The 17,299-nt window shown below is 37.6% G+C and overlaps 1 protein-coding gene, 1 long non-coding RNA gene and 4 other non-coding genes across 7 annotated transcripts; all 6 read left to right on the top strand.

Moving 5' to 3' along the window:
* Positions 1 to 5,732: 5,732 nt before the first annotated feature.
* Positions 5,733 to 7,808, top strand: LOC121987253. 2 transcript variants are annotated; one of them, XR_006113455.1, is made up of 3 exons: positions 5,743 to 5,948; positions 6,380 to 6,784; positions 6,860 to 7,808. It is a non-coding gene; the product is annotated as an uncharacterized LOC121987253 (long non-coding RNA). The 2 variants fall into 2 exon arrangements; XR_006113454.1 differs by lacking the exon at positions 6,860 to 7,808 and having other exon boundaries at positions 5,733 to 5,948; positions 6,380 to 6,669.
* Positions 5,879 to 5,972, top strand: LOC121988246. Its single transcript, XR_006113980.1, has one exon. It is a non-coding gene; the product is annotated as a small nucleolar RNA U31b (small nucleolar RNA).
* On the top strand, positions 6,048 to 6,143 carry LOC121988217. The gene has a single exon (XR_006113952.1). It is a non-coding gene; the product is annotated as a small nucleolar RNA Z195/SNORD33/SNORD32 family (small nucleolar RNA).
* On the top strand, positions 6,238 to 6,319 carry LOC121988218. Its single transcript, XR_006113953.1, has one exon. It is a non-coding gene; the product is annotated as a small nucleolar RNA Z196/R39/R59 family (small nucleolar RNA).
* LOC121988229 lies at positions 6,368 to 6,514 on the top strand. Its single transcript, XR_006113964.1, has one exon. It is a non-coding gene; the product is annotated as a small nucleolar RNA F1/F2/snoR5a (small nucleolar RNA).
* A 4,357-nt stretch (positions 7,809 to 12,165) lies between the features above and the next one.
* Positions 12,166 to 14,451, top strand: LOC121984136 (ABC transporter G family member 5-like). The gene has a single exon (XM_042536942.1). It carries the CDS (start codon positions 12,270 to 12,272, stop codon positions 14,205 to 14,207), a length of 1,938 nt encoding a protein of 645 aa, XP_042392876.1. The 5' UTR covers positions 12,166 to 12,269; the 3' UTR covers positions 14,208 to 14,451.
* Positions 14,452 to 17,299: the final 2,848 nt, after the last annotated feature.

The following is a 17,299-nucleotide window of genomic DNA, read 5'->3' on the forward strand; positions in this document are numbered from 1 at the left end:
AATTTTGGACGTTGTGTGGGCAACGATCTTCCGAGACGAGAACCACCTAGCACCTTCTTCTTCTTCCTTTAAGTTTCGGCCAAGCAAAAACTCCCAAAGGATGAAGAACTTTTTCCACCAACCAAGCTCCAAGGGATGCAAGCTTTCTCTCCTTCTTCTCCAAGCTAGAATCCGGCCACCAATTAAAACTCCAAGAGCATGAAGAGGTTTGGCCACAAAGAGAAGAAGAAGAGAAGAAGGAAGGGTCGGCCACACCACCAAGGAAAAGAGTGAGAAAAAGAATAGAGGTTGTTGTGTATTTTTGAAGGCACCTCTACCCCCTCTTTTATAATCCTTGGCCTTGGCAAATAAGGAAATTTAAATAAAAACTTCCTTAATTCCTTTGCCATGAAAAAGAAAAATTAATTAATTAAAAATCAATTTTCTTTTACCAACTTATTTGGCCGGCCACTTTCTCCCCAAAACAAGGAAAGTTTTAATTAAAACAAGAATTAAAACTTCCTAATTTGTTTCCGGAAATTTATAAAAATTTCTCCAATAATTTTTATCCCTTCATGATTGGTTAATAAAAAGGAAATTTTATAAATTAAAATCTTTCTTTTAAACATGTGGATAATTTCCAAAAAGGAAAGTTATCTCTAAAAATTAAAATCTCCTTTCAATCTACAAATAAGGAAAGATATTAAATCTTTTCTTAATCTTTTCTAGAAACTAATAAAAGAGAATTTTTAATTTTTAAACTTTCTTCATGAACATGATTAAAAGGAAAGTTTTTACCAAAATTAAAATCAACCTTTTAATTTACAAATAAGGAAAGAGATTTAGCTCTTCTCTTAATCTTTTGTAGAATCTTATAAAAGGAAAGATTTAAATTTTTAAACTCTCTTTTAAATCATGTTATCCACAAAATACAAAATTTTATAATTAAAATTCCTTTTTATTTTAATAGGGTCGGCCACCTAAGCTTGAGTTCAAGCTACGGCCGGCCACATGAATTCACCCATGAACCAAACCATGGCCGGCCCTAGCTTGGTCTCCAAGCTAGCTTGGCCAGCCCCTATAGGATGGGTAAGAAGGTGGGTATAGGTGGGTATAGTACTCTATAATTAAGAGGCTACGATAGGGACCGAGAGGAGGAATTGGTTTTGGTCTCCCGATAAAATTAAGCATCCCGTGTTCGCCCCAAACACACAACTTAATTTTATCAATAATAATTCATTCCACTAGAGAACTATTATTGAACTACCGCACCAATCCCAAATTACATTTTGGGCTCCTTCTTATTATGAGTGTGTTAGTCTCCCTGTGTTTAAGATGTTGAATGTCCACTAATTAAGTGAGTTACTGACAACTCATTTAATTAATATCTTAGTCCAAGAGTAGTACTACTCAACCTTATCGTCATGTCGGACTAAGTCCACCTGCAGGGTTTAACATGACAATCCTTATGAGCTCCTCTTGGGGACATTCTCAACCTAGATTAGTAGGACACAATTTCCTTCTATAATCAACAACACACACTATAAGTGATATCATTTCTCAACTTATCAGGCTTATTGATTTATCGAACTAAATCTCACCCATTGATAAATTAAAGAAATAAATATCAAATATATGTGCTTGTTATTATATTAGGATTAAGAGCTCACACTTCCATAATAACTGAGGTCTTTGTTCCTTTATAAAGTCAGTATAAAAGAAACAACCTCTAATGGTCCTACTCAATACACTCTAAGTGTACTAGTGTAATTATATAGTTAAGATAAACTAATACATAATTACACTACGACCTTCCAATGGTTTGTTCCTTTCCATCTTAGTTGTGAGCTACTGTTTATAATTTATAAGGTACTGATAACATGATCCTCTGTATGTGACACCACACACCATGTTATCTACAATATAAATTAATTGAACAACTACATTTATCATAAATGTAGACATTTGACCAATGTGATTCTTATTTCTAGATAAATGTTTATATCAAAAGCTAAACTTTTAGTATACATCCTAACAAGAAGCTGAATAATGGTCATAAGAAGCAGAGTTATCTTTATAAGGAGTGGTATGTTTTATTTTAATGGGGGTATGTTCTATTTAAATGGGAAAGTGGAAAGTAAAATTTTAAAAAACTTATAGTGAAAAAGTTTTTATTGTTTACTTTATGAAAATGTTAAAAGGGAAGAGATATATAATTCGATCATTTTAAAATAAGACAAAAAGTAACGGATAAAAAAAATGACGTATGTATCCCTTTTCATTTATAAAATTACACCATATACTAAAAAAATAATGCCTATACTATTTTTAACTCGTAAAATTATACTATATATTTTGAAAAATGATACATATATACTCTTTTTCAATTATAAAAATTACGTCGTATGTACTCACCTTCCTTAATAATAAATAAACATACAGGAGGAGAAGAGATTTTTTTTCTTCTTTTCCTCCATTCTCTTTCCGTTCCTTAAATTTCATTCATTCATTCATTCATCTTGTATAATTTTATAGATAAACGGAGCCCTAATGACAGAACTTCAAGCCTATAAATAAAGATCCTTATCAAAGACTTAGGGCTGTAAACAAGCCAAGCCGAACCAAGTTTTGGGGTGTTCATGTAACGCCCGAAAATTCTCAAAATTATTTTAGAAATATTCTATGAATTTTCTGGAATTTTAGAATATTTTTACGGAATTTTTAGAGTAGCGGAAGTAGCAAAAAGAAATAAAACCGTAAAATAGCTTAAGCGGGAATCGAACCCGGGACCTATCGGGTCCGATAACCTTTAGATAGCTTTAGTAACCAAGTGAACCCAGCAGGGCCGTGCCGAAAGCTTACAGATACTTTTTCCTTATACTGCAGATAAAGGTAAAGGAAAGATGGACTAGCGGAGGCTGGAGGTCAATGCAACGATGAGGATGTGTGTGGATGGAACTTGGGACAAAGATCTTAGAGAATTTCAGCGAGTTTTGTTTTGAACATTAGAATTTGTTTTAGTATTTTATTATTCCGCACTTTAGTATGTTAAATGCCATGAACTAGTGAATCATGCACTCTATCATGCTTAGAACATTAGTTACATGATGTTAGAATGTTTTCTAACCATTTTTGAACTTGTATGTGTGATTGAGGCACGAAACAGTGCTGAAATCAGACTTCTGGTACGAAATCAGAAACCCCAATCGATCGGCCGATCGATTGGAGGCTTCTCAATCGATCAGCCGATCGATTAAGAAGTTCGTACCGCGAACAGTAAGCTCTTGGATCGATCATCCGATCGATCCGGATGCCTCCTGTCGCGAACAGAAAGCCCTGGGATCGATCACTGATCAATTGGCCAATCTGGATCGAATAACCGATCGATCCAGAATATTTCCCGAGCACAGTAGCGCGTTGAATCGATCACTGGATCGATCCAACCTAAGTTCTGCATACAGTAGCATGCTGAGTCGATCACTGGATCGATTAGACCATTCCAATCGATCCGTGGATTGATTGGGAGGCCTGATAACAGCCGGGAGACCCTTAGTTCAGTTCCTTGACCATGGGGGATGTAAAATATGTCATGAATAGTTAGATTACACCCCTTAGTACACATAGAATCAAGAAATGATAATAGCTTAGCAAAGTTTTAATTAGTACAGCTTCCGCATCTAGATTTAGTGATGGTCGTGGATATAGTTTAGCACAGCATAATGTGACGGTCCGGCCTTACAGCTTAGTTAGTAGAAGGCGGGTCGTTACAGTTCAAGCTTATTTGATAAGATAACCGAGCCGAGCCGAGCTTAAAATGAACCAAGCTTTTGAAATGAGTGTTCAAGCTTGGCTTGATTTATTTTTTATGAGCTTGAGCTTGTTTGAAGCTTGGCTTGAGCTTGGTTCGTTTAGATGTTATCAAGCTCTCAATTCAAGCTTGGCTTGAGCTTGGTTTGAACTTGGCTTGAGCTTGGTTTGAGCTTGATTCGTTTAGATGTTATCAAGCTCTCAATTCAAGCTTGGCTTGAGCTTGATTCGAGCTTGGCTTGAGCTTGGTTTGAGCTTGGTTTATTTAGATATTATCAAGCTCTCAATTAAAGCTTGTTTGATTGTTTGAAACTTTTAATTGTTTGATTGGTTATTAAGATTGATAATTTAAATTTATTTATTTATTTTATTGTTTATTTAGTATATTGAAAAAAAATTTATTAATAAATATTGTTTGTGAACATTGTTCACGAACGTTAACGAGCTGAACACATATGTGTTTAAGTTTGTTTGTTTAGCTTAACGAGCTGTTCAAGTTTGTTTGTTTAATTAATCTAATGTATATTGAACGAACATAAATAAACTCTTACCAAGTTGAACACTAAACTTGTTCACGAACGCTTGGTTCATTTACCGCCCTAAACTAAGAGCATCTCTAACATAAAATTTATCAAAGGTTTATAAATTAAAAAATCTTAATAAAAAAATTGAAATGTCTGAGGAGTTACGATTTGATATTTTTTAAGTTAAGAGCATGCTCAAAAAATTAAACCTTTTTTTTTTTTTGAAAGCGAAACGAGTAATTAATCATATATGTTTGACCTTTTAAAATAATTAAAAAATTATTTTTTTATAAAATATTTAATTATAGTATTTTATTTCATAAATAGTTAATAATAATAAAAATTATATTTTTGTCTATTAAAAAATATATTATAAATATATTTGATAAGTCAAAAAATATACAATAAGTATAATTAAATTAAAATTTATAAGCAAATTAAATATTAAATAAAATTTATAAATTAAATTAAATATTATAAGTTAATTAATTTATTAATTAAAAATTATAAATAAATTAAATTAAAGATAATAAGAGTGGCTATACCTTTATTCTAACTCTCATCTTCTCTTATTTTTCGTCCCTTAATATCATAATGAGATCTTTCAATGATAAATCTAGATTTTAAAAATCACTACGGTATATTATTAAAAAAAAATTCTTAATAGATAGTAAATTTGAAAATGCTAACTATAAGGATGAACCTATAAGTACTTCCTATATTTATGGCCAGTGAAAAATTTCACCGGCTTAATTAATCATTTTTTTTCTCCTATTTTCTCCTTCTCAAAGTTGGCATACTACGAATCCCCTGCGTTTGACGTTCAACTTCATCAACACCGCCTCCAACCAGCAGGATCACACCATTACCACTGTTAGTCGAACGAAATCAGCAGCCGATTGAAATCTGTACCTTCTTTGGGGCAAAAGAGGTCCATAAATTTGTACCTTCCAGATCTATATGGAGATTTCACTGTGAACATACAACTATTACCACTGTTAGTCCATCTCCAATACAACTCATCTCTGAGAAGCCCAGACACAAATCCTGTGAGCACAGTTGTAGTTGAGATATTTTGATCTCTTCTCACTTGTGCTAATTTGACCTGCAATAGTGCATTAATCCTGTTGATTAGGATAAAGTGCCATTTAAGAGACTGAGGAAGATTGTTTGTGTGCAAACAACAAGATGACCTGTAAAAATAGCTACTGTTAACTAGTCGGCGATACGAACTTGAAATCAAAGCTTTTAAAATGAGTTAAAAATTAACACTATTAAACGTGCATCAATAAACAACTAGTAATGAGACAGTCATTCAGTTTAGTCATCAGTGACTCACAAATAACCGTTCGGTCCGGTTGGCGGTGGACCGGGTAAAATTGGATCGGTCTTGTTAGCAGCATCGCGGATCCAAAACCCTAATTCTCTTCTTTAAATACCGATTCTTCCCCCTCTCCTCTTTGGCGATCAACAGCGCCGCCAGCCCCTTCCTCTTCCTTCCCTCGTTGCTTTTTTGTTTCTCTTCACTTGTTCTTGGAATTTTATTCGGTTCGGAAATCTTTTCTTGGGAACCTGATGAGCGTGCAAATGTCGCCCCAGTCTTACGATCCTTTCGTACTTTCGATCGGGTTATCAATGGTGATTGACATTTCTATCTGATTCCTTGCCCAACCTTCTGTTTGTTTTTTTTCGTTTGATATTCGTTTATCGTTTTCACTTTGATGATTTGAATTGTATTCGAGAACTGATGATTCCAAATCCATAGATTTAATTCTGCCATCTAGATGATGAATGATGAATTATCTTTGTACATGCACTACCATCTGATCTCGCTTTTTCACCAGCAATTTTTCTTCTTTTTTTTTGTAATGTATTTTACTCCGGAGATGAAGTGGATTTTTTTTATCTTTTTCCGATCGATACGTTGTGCAATCAAGGATGAATATTTATGATGCTGATTTCTATGATAATTTATTTAAATTTATCACCATCTTTCGGCTGAGATTGCACCAACATTTGTTGCCTTTTGATGAACTTAATTGAAAATTCTTGTGTGTTAATGCCACCAGGTATCTGATGCTCTGTTAATTTTATGGCTGAGCTTCTCGTAAGTGTGGCAGAGATGGAAGGGAAGAACAGGCCTTGCGACACAGGATGCTCATTTTTTGAAGTGTGCTTCCTGTTACTAAATCCTGTTTACATCTCTGAACTTTTTTTAAAAAATAAATTTGGGGATAAAAATGATTCTGTATAGTTGAATTCTAATAGTTATATATTTAAATTTGAATTTTGAACAGTTATGGAGTGCTAAATTATTATATGAATATTTTGAATTAATTAATTATTAAAAATGAACTCTGATGATGATTTCCTATAATGGATTTGTATATTTAGTTGAAAATATTTATATTATTTTGTAAAATGTTAATGTTTTAATTCATGTATGAATTTTGATAAAATCTACCACAATCCAGGTAAATCAAGTCTGAAGATGTTTGTTAGAATGTAATGCAATGCTTGTAATAATTTACCTTACATCACCAATGTAGAAACTGCACTGAGCACTGAGCACTGAGAGGACTCTCCAATCACAAGGAACATAGGAATGAACATTATAGGTACGCAGAACTATTTGGTCAGAAAGGCACAAATTCAGATGAATTTGAGACGTCACATTAGAAAAATGATATGCTCAAGAACAAAATATCAAACATTCTTATCTACTTGTTAGTTGCTGCATTAGATTCTTGACTTGCATTGCTAGATTCAGCTATGGCTGTTTGCTTGACCCATTGTAAAATTGGAGCCCCCATTTCAATATCTGGGCGGATCCTTAAGAGCCAGATTGCAGTGTTTGTAGTGCAAATTGGCCCAACTAAGCCCCTCAGATTAAGGCTGTAAATATAAACAAGTTTGATGTGTTCTTTCATAAAATGCTTTTATGTTTGTTTAATATTAAAAAAACTATACAAAATAAATCAACTTCATTTTGTTATGTATTTATTAATTGTACCATTTTCAATCTAGATGACTTAATTGCAATACCTGATAAGGGAACCTTCTCTTACCATATTTCATTATAATCGTAGATTGAGAAAGGCTACAGATATGCATATGTGTGTAGTAACTGCGACTTAGATTTGAAGCTATTGCCTGGGACTTAGTTTTAAAGCGCTTGGGGCTATGGTTCAGTAGAAGAATTACTGGGCATTTAAGATTTGATCCTAGTTTTGATGTTTTTTAAGGAATTTTTCTTTCATATGGACATCAACTATGGGAGGATGAGCTTTTGAGTCGACTTCATTGATCATCCAAAATTTAGTGTTACTTGGTTTAATTTTTTTTAATGGTACATATTGGCTCATATGCTATTTTATTCTTTACCAAGTGTAACTGGGGAATGTATAATATCTTATTGCAATCCACCTGTGCTTTAGAGAAAGTGCAAAAGTATCTACATATTTGGCCATGCATGAAAGGGAATGACATAATCCATAACATAAGCATGAGAGAAGCTCATCAAATTTTTGAACGGAGTTCTCTGTGCAACTCACACTAATTCTTTTGTAAAGCTGATATATAGTATGCACAAGGAATTCCATTAAGAGAATGAGTCTAGGCATTTCTTTGAATCTGGGTTGAGCATTAAAGGCTAAGCTTTCATAAATTTTATATGTTTTTCCTACTGGCTATAGAATGGTAAAGGCTGATAGGTTTTAATGATTAGTGACTACCTTGGATGAATATCTTAGATGGTAACTTTGTGGATGTTGAAAAGATATTTCAAAATATCACATGTCTCAAAGTTCTTCCTACAGAATATTATAACACATGAGAAATATTTATTCAATGAATTCTATAAAGAGGATAAGTAAAAGACAATACTTTATTTTAATTGCATAAGTTCTACAAAATATGGATTGATAAAACAACTATTTCTAAATAAAATCTCTTTTATTTTAATTGCACAAATTATACAAAATATGGATTGATAAAACAACTATTTCTAAATAAATTTCGAAAGTGTGATTCTATCTGTACATATCTATTTAACAAAACCCCAGCCATTAATAATATTACTTGAAAGGACATAAGAAATTAGTATAAATTGTGGTCTCGATTTAACTAGTAGGCAAGCGAAGTCTTCGGAAATAAATGTTCAAAGTCCGAACACCCTTAATACTTATGATCCCACAAATCCAGTGAGCAAAATTTGTTTCAATAAAAAATTTATAGAAAGAATATTGTTCTATTAAAAAAGTCGTTGATCGTTAACGCTTTCTATCGGAGCTTCTCTTCACAGTAGAATTTTATATGATTAAAATTTGAAGTTTTTTTTTATTTTTTTTAATCTCCTTGTAGCAATAAGGGGATTATGCGTACTCCAAGTACCCCTCACAGTTTATCCCTAGCTCATGTGAAGGGAAGTATTAGAAGGTGACAGACTTATTATAATGGGGTAAGAGATCAATTCATGGCGAACACATGCCTAGAAAAAAAAACCCTTCTTGCTTCCTAGCTAATTCGGCGATCGGTTATATGCTGATCTCATGATTTACTTCTATTCACCTAACTTGAGGACGGACTAAAGGGATATTTGAGGTGAATGCAATCATATAAACTTTTTTCGTAGTGCGTAACTTTGGTGGAAAGCTATGATCGACGGTGTAAGGAAATGGAGTCGACAGTGAGGATGATGAAGTTGATACCTCAATTGGAGATCCCCAATGAGTAGGAAATCCCTTTTCTTCTTTGGAGATTCTTCCTGAGGTAGAATGTTCAATGGTTTGGTGGAAGATGTAAGCGGAGGCAACGTCGGGTTGAAGGGGACAAAGGTCGACGAAATGTTGTTGGCTGTGGACGGAAGTGGTTAGGGAATAGGGAAGGGAAAATCCCCTTGACCCTTACGGTGGTGGAAAGAAGATGCTGCGGAGATCGCCAACGGTGATGGTTGGTGACGGATGAAGTGTTGATGTGGTCGGTGTCAGGTGTTAGGAATATGAGGTCTGGAACTTTGATGAAGATGGAGAGGGAAGAAAAATACTTTAACTTCAGGTGGTGTATATCACGAGTGGAGGAAGAAGTCCCAATCTTTGTTTGCATTGAGAGGAAGGTGGAGATGGAGATGGGATGACCGGAGCATCAATGAATATGGAGATAAGGATGGACGAGGACAGGGAACCCCTTGACCTTGATGGATGATGATTAAGAAGTAGGGTGGTCGACGGAGTGATGAATGAGGAAGAAGATCATTGCGCCTCTCCTGCATGCCTTGGCCTTTGTTTTTGATGATCACTTGAAATCGTGAATTGGCTTCCTACTATAGTTTCTCAATTGAATCCGAGCAGTGTCCTCAGGGTTATAGTACCGTAGTAAGACATCTAAGTTGTCACCCAGACATCCGTAATTCGATCATCAGTTATAATATATTTGTAGAAATTTTTTCTCCAAACGGGGAGCATAATCAAAAGATGCTGGGCTTCTGGGTTGGCTGCCTTGTGCACTTCCTGATTTACCTTAGTAATCGGTGGGAAACTTTCATGGGGTTAGACCCGTCATCCCAGAAATAATCAATGAGTCTAACTGAGATTATCATATTTTTTTCAATTGAATCCGAGTAGTGCGATCGCCCCATATTTGAATCAAAGTTAGAATCAACCAGATCTAAATCAATGACTAGAATCACTCTAGATTTGGATCAACGGTTGGAATCAATTCAAATATGGATCAAAGATTTTAGATCTTTATTGATGGCTGTGATCTACTCTTCCTTTGACTTGGATGAATCATATCTTGATGGATGGATCAAATTTTCTCGGATTTTAGATGAATGATCTAAATTGTTTGAGATTGAATTTTAGAATTAAATCCAATTTAAATTAATCCAACTTGAGTTCATGATCTTTTGATTGCCTATAAAGGCTACATTCAAATGATTAACTATTATTCCATAAATATAAAATAAATCACATAAAGATTCACAAATAAATTCAAACTCATAAACTTAAGTATAAATATAGAGTTAAACTAACGATAGGATTAAAATAATGAATTTAAGAGCTTAAATAATATGATAAAATGATGATTATCACTAGACAAGGCAACTCGGCACTCGGCAGCTCGACCTTGACATCTCAGCCAAGAGAGCTTAGTACTCGGCAACTCAGCCAATGCAACTCTACACTCTACTATAAGGCAACTTAACTTGATTAAGATAGCTCATCTTGACTATATAAGATAGCTCAGTCTTCCGAACAACTTAGTCATTCCAAATAATTTATCTTTTCTTATTTGACAATCTAAAATTATTAGCTAATTTATAAGTTTAAAATTAATTTTATATAATTTCAATTCGACGATAAGTTACAAATGAGAAATATTTATCCAACAAATCCTATAAAGAGGATAAGTTACAAATACAGTACTTAATCTCTTTATTTTAATTGCACAAATTATACAAAATATGCATTTGATAAAATAACTATTTCTAAATAAATTTTGAAAGTGTGATTCTATCAATACATATCTATTTAACAAAAACCCAAGCCATGAACAGGATATTTTGAAAGGATATAAGGAAACCTCCTCTAACGACACACCTATAAAAATGACACTTTTTTTTTTTTTGCCATAACCAAAATTAAAGTTTGAATTTCAAATGAAACAAATATTTTAGAGGCTTAGAAGTTTCTGACTATGTATAAATTGCATTTTAAATTTATCTTGTAGGCAAATAAAGTAAAGATCATTTAACTTCCATATTAATTAGACAAAGTCCGAACACCCTTAATACTTAAAAGCTAAATTTGTTATAATAAAAAATTTTAAAAAGAATTTTTTTTTATAAAAAAATAGGAAATTTATCTAGAACCAACTCTTAAATCCAACAACAAGATTACAAGTCTCCCTTAATCATATATAACCACGAGATATAAAAAAGAAAATAAAAAGCCTAAATTTTATCCACCAATAATTTATATAGGACGTAGGTATGAGGTAAATGGGCTGCTAATGGAATGCGGTTTTGGGTCTTAGAAGATGAAGGAGGCCTCTATCTAAAACTCTATATATTTAAATGTTCATTTGTATTTCTTTGTAAAAAGAAAAATTAAAAAGAAAATATCTTCGGGCACGAGCTAAAAGATCTCCTCTCTTTTCTTGAACTATAAATTTTTTTTATCTTAACAAGTACACCAAGCAGACAATGTGATGATGTTTCTTCACTCTGCCAAATCAAAAGTCTAGGGGTGGCGCATATGTTGTTGTGTAATGAATTCTATTCAGTAATATACATGTCTCCTTTGCAGATTTGGTTTACCATCCTTTTGTTGTTATCTTTCTCTGCCATTTGTCATTTTCCCCTGTCCCATTAAATTAATTTGTGGCGAAACCTGTAGGAAGATGGATTATATAGGCTGCCATGCTCTCACCAACCTGTAAATATTGCTCATTATCCAGATAATAAGACTCATGGGTTACACTAAGAACTAAGAAGCAGTTTGTGTGGAAATGGTGGGGGTATGAGATATACAAGCCACGAGTTTTGTCTGACCAGACAAAAAACGACCGATCAAATTTTATCGATTATCTTAAAAGAATAACAAACTAAATCGATGTAAAATCAATTATCAAATTAATCAAACTTTTCTTATAAAATCAGGTTATGAGATTTATAGAAGCTAGCTAAATGTCAAACGACGATCGAGATATTTTTCAGCTTCGGCCAGCAGAAATGATCAAACCAACCATGAAGCTGACCTGCCAAGTCGCCCTTGTCATACTACTCACGACGCCTGTCGATTGGAATCATTGAGAACGTGACATCAAACTCGGTTCACGGGCGCACATCTCTTGCCTTTTTAAATTCCTTTTAGGTGGAGTGGCAGTGGCCCTGTGCTGTGCAAGGTTGAGACTTGAGAGTTGCAGCAACCGAGCGAGAGCGAGAGCGAGTTGAATCTCATGAAGTCACAAGGTTGTGACGTTGAAGCCAAAGGCATCACCTACCACATCCCCGTCTCGACCGCATCGTGCAATCTCTTCCCAAGGATTTTATGGAGAAGAGAAGAGGAGGCTGGATCATGCAGCGTTAAAGGAGGCAACGACAACGGAGGCCGTAGCGTTCTCAAGAACGTGAGCTGCCGGGCGAAATCTTCGGAGATCCTCGCCATCGTTGGTCCCAGCGGCGCAGGGAAGTCCACATTGTTGGAGATTCTGGCTGGTAAGATCACGCCCACCACCCCGCCTACCATACTCATCAATCGCCGCCCGGTGGAGAAGCCTGACTTCCGGCGGATGTCCGGCTACGTCACGCAGAAGGACACTCTGTTCCCGCTGCTCACGGTGCGGGAGACGCTGCTGTTCAGCGCCCGCCTACGCCTCGGATGCCATGGGTGCTGCCGTCCGTCCGAGCTCAGGTCCCGGGTGGAAGCCCTGCTCCAGGAGCTCGGCCTGCGGCACGTGGCTGACGCCTGGGTCGGCGACGGCGCCCGCGTCCGGGGAATCTCCGGCGGAGAGCGCCGGAGAGTCTCCATCGGCGTCGACGTCGTCCACGACCCGAGAATACTCATCCTGGATGAACCCACGTCGGGGCTCGACAGCACGTCGGCGCTGCAGATCGTTGAGATGCTGAAGGCCATGGCGGAGAAGCGCGGACGCACCATCATCCTGAGCATCCACCAGCCAGGCTTCCGCATCCTCAAGCTCTTCGGATCCCTACTCCTCCTCGCCGACGGAGGAGTCGTCCACCACGGCACGCTCAACGAGCTCCACGCCCTCCTATGCTCCACCGGACTCGACCTCCCTCGCCACGTCAACGTCCTCGAATTCGCCATGGACTCCATCGACGTTCTCCGCCGCTCCAACCATCACCAACGAGAAGATCAACAAGAAGTGGCGCCGGCGACAACAAGGGGAAGAAAGGAACAAGGGAAGAAAGACCGGTGCACTCTGCAGCAGCTCTTCCAACAGAACAAGGTGGTGGACGAGGAGTCACTTGCTCGGCTAGAAGACGACGACGACGACCTCATCTTGCGCGACTATGCCAACTCTGGTCTCTGCGAGATCGCCATCCTGACTCACCGCTTCGTCAAGAACGTGATGCGGACTAAGCAACTATTCGCGTGTCGAACGATCCAAATGCTCGTCGCCGGCCTCGTCCTCGGCTCCATCTTCTTCCACCTCAAGGACGAGAACGTCCGAGAACGAGTCGGCCTCTTCGCCTTCATCCTAACCTTCCTGCTCTCCTGCACCACCGAAGCCCTGCCCATCTTTCTCCAAGAAAGAGAGATCCTAATGAAGGAGACATCGAGCGGGAGCTACCGCGTATCCTCCTACGTGATCGCCAACGGGCTCGTCTTCCTCCCCTTCCTCTTCATCCTGGCTCTGCTCTTCTCCGTGCCGGTGTACTGGCTCGCCGGTCTCCGCCCCACCTTCCCTGCCTTCATGTACTTTCTGCTCCTGATATGGCTGATCCTCTACACCGCCAACTCGATGGTGGTGTGCTTGAGTGCTCTGGCGCCCAATTTCATCATCGGCAACTCGATCATCTCCGGCGTGATGGGCACCTTCTTCCTCTTCTCCGGTTACTTCATATCGAAGCAATGGATGCCGAGCTACTGGGTGTTCATGCACTACATTTCGCTCTTCAAGTATCCATTCGAGGGGTTCCTGATCAACGAGTTCTCCGGGGCGGGGAAATGCTTGGAGTACGGCTTCGGGGTGTGCCTTCTGAGAGGGGATGATGTGCTGCGGCAGCAAGGGCTGAAGGAGCAGTGCAGGTGGAAGAATGTGATCATGATGGTGGGCTTCATCTTGGTCTACAGGTTCTTCTCCTTCCTCATCCTCAGCTGCAGGTGTGCGTGGGTACAGAAAGGTGGGCTCAAAAGAGCCTTTCAGTGAGATGAACAACCACATCACTGGTATCTATATCTAGCTAGCTAGCTAGCTACGTGAATGTCTGATTTGCTCAAGGACCTTATCATAAGTTTTCTTAATTTCTTTTCTCATCCTTTTCTTAATCCCATTTGGTCTTCAATTTGTGAATACTTTGCTGTATTTTAATCGTCTGATTTGTCTTATCCTTTTATGTTATCCCTGTGTAAACAAGTAGCTGTTATATATATCGTGCTTGATTATAAGCTCACATTAAGAGTTTTGTGATTATAAGATTGGTTTATATTAAAACATAACTATTGAAATTGTGAATATGTAGGGTTGAAAATGAGCTAAAATGGGTTAAGTTTTGTGGTGTTTAAATTTATTTGATAAGATAATTGAGTTAAACTAAGCTGAGTATAAAATGAATCAAGCTGTTGAAATTATTGTTCAAGTTTTTGCTTAGTTTTTTTTATGAGTTTGAACTTAGTTTAATGTCAGGAAGCTCCAAGTCATTGAAGACCTGAATATAAAAAATAAGGAGGCTTGGGTCTTGGCAAAGAAGCTTGAAAAGGGAGAAGCTGCGTTAGTGCCAAGCAGGTTAGTCGAACCACGGAGTAAATGGTGAGCGAGCTCCAACTCGAGTAGCATAAACAAATAATTGGTGAGAAAGACGCTGAGTTGGCTATGCTGACAATCGAGTTGGAGTCGTTTGAGGCTGAATTCAACAAGTTCAAGGAGTGTGATCGGCTGGAATCTTTTAGGGTGAAGTACCTTCGCTCCCCATATTTCAACCAAGTATTCATCGGTCAAACTCTCTATCTCTTTGAATACGGAATTGATGGAACCCTCTAACAGCTAAAAGATGATGACTACCTCTCCCCTGAGATGTCAACCAAATTATAAAAAGGGAGAAGATAGCAGATTCACTCCTAGATGACGTGCTTGACTACCTTGCATAGTTCTTTCTATAAGTTTGACAGCAACTTCTTGTACCCTCCCCAGGCACCCTGTAAAAAGTTTTCTAAGTATGAATCCATGCACACCCATTCAGCTCTTTTAAGTTCTTTGTTCTAGAGTCTTACGATCTTTAAGCTTATACTTAGCATAAGAGACTTGGCTTTTTAGATTTGTCCGTGTAATATGTAGAACGAAAGTTGAGTTCGGCCGAGCGGCACGTGCGTCTTGAGCACTTAGTGTGAGTTCTTTGCTTGTTAATAACACGACCAAGTGACACGTAAGTCTTTGGCACTTAGCACGAGAGCTTTGTTCGCTTATAACTTGGCCGAACGGATCAAAAGTATGGAAGTGTGAGAGTTCAGCTCACTTATAACTCATTCGAATGGGTCAAGAATCTTTGACACTTAGTGTGAGGGTATTGCTTGCTTATAACTTGGCCGAACGACTCAAGAGTCTGGAGACGTGAGAGCTCAGCTCACTTATATCTTGTCCGAACGAGTCGAGAGTCTTTGACACTTACTGCAAGGGCTTTGCTCGCTTATAACTTGGCCAAAAAGTTGAAGAGTCTAAAGGCGTGAGAGCTCAGCTCACTTATAACTTGCTCGAATGGTCGAGAGTCTTTGACGCTTAGTGCGAGGGCTTTGCTCTCTTATAACTTGACTGAACGTCTCAAGAGTCTGGAACACTTATTAATTTTTCCTTCAAATTTTCCTACATTCATGGAACAAATATTTTAACAATTTACATGAATTCAATCACAAACTTACTACCTGGCCCAGTAAGGTTGTAAATGGTTTGCACTCCAAGGCCACTCCAAGTTCCTCCCACTTTCATTTTGTAAATAATAAAATCTGGAACTAAGCTTTTGGATTATTTTATACGGTCCTCCCTAGGGGGCTTCTAGCTTGCTGACATCGTTGATCGACTTTACTCTTTTTCAGATTAAGTCGCTGACTTGGAAGGATCTCGGGATTACCCTTCTGCTGTAGTTCTGCTTCATCCTCTGCAGATATATTATTAGCCGAACGAATGATTTATCCCTGATTTAGTCTATTAAGTCTAATTCCATAAGGCATCGCTCAGGATTTTCCTCGTCATAGAGTTGCATCCGATTGAACTCAATTCTTATCTCGATCAGCACGTAAGTCTTTGACACTTAGTACGAGGACTTTGCTCGCTTATAACTTGGATGAACGGATCAAGAGTCTGAAAGTGTGAGAGCTCAGCTCACTTATAACTCGCCTGAATAGGTTGAGAGTTTTTGACACTTAGCATGAGAGCATTGCTTGCTTATAATTTGGCCGAACGACTGAAGAGTCTGGAGGCGTGAGAGTTTAACTCACTTATAACTTGTTTGAACAAGTCGAGAGTCTTTGACACTTAGTGCAAGGACTTTGCTCACTTATAACTTGACCGAACGTCTCAAGAGTCTGGAATACTTATTAATTTTGCTTTAAATTTTCCTACATTCATGGAACAAATATTTTAACAATTTGTATGAATTCAATCACAAACTTACTACCAAGCTCGGTAAGGCTGTAGATGGTTTGTACTCCAAGGTCACTCCAAGTTCCTCGCATTTTCATCTTGTAAATAATAAGATCTCGAACTAAGCTTTTGGATTATTTTATACAGTCCTCCCCAAGGGGCTTCTAGCTTGCTGACATCGCTGATCGACTTTACTCTTTTCTAGATTAAGTCGCAGGCTTGGAAGGATCTCAGAAGTACCATTCTGTTGTAGTTCTGTTTCATCCTTTGCCGATATGTTATCAGTTAAACGACTGCTTTATCCCTGATTTTATCTATTAAGTCTAATTTCATAAGGCGCCACTCAGGATTTTCCTCGTCATAGAGCTGCATTTGATCGAACTCAATTCTTATCTCAAATACTAAATGAAATGGAGTTATGCTGGTAGCCTTTCTAGGCGTGGTGTGGTAGGTCCACAGTACACCCAGCAGCTCATCCACCTTGGTTCCTTCAATGTGGTCGAACCGAGCCCTGAGTCCCTTGAGGATTTCTCTGCTGGTAACTTTCGCTTGGTCATTGCTTTGAGGGTAAGCTACTGAAGTAAAGGCTTACGTAATACCATAACCGACACACCACTCCCTGAGCCTCCATCCTTAAAATTGCCTTCCTTAGTTAGAGATGAGTTTAT

Source organism: Zingiber officinale, chromosome 5B (assembly GCF_018446385.1).
Source record: "Zingiber officinale cultivar Zhangliang chromosome 5B, Zo_v1.1, whole genome shotgun sequence".
Taxonomy (NCBI): domain Eukaryota; kingdom Viridiplantae; phylum Streptophyta; class Magnoliopsida; order Zingiberales; family Zingiberaceae; genus Zingiber; species Zingiber officinale.

Bases quoted from the DNA above. Each gene is read 5' to 3' on its own strand.
- LOC121984136 (XM_042536942.1), top strand. From the start codon at position 12,270: ATGAAGTCACAAGGTTGTGACGTTGAAGCCAAAGGCATCACCTACCAC.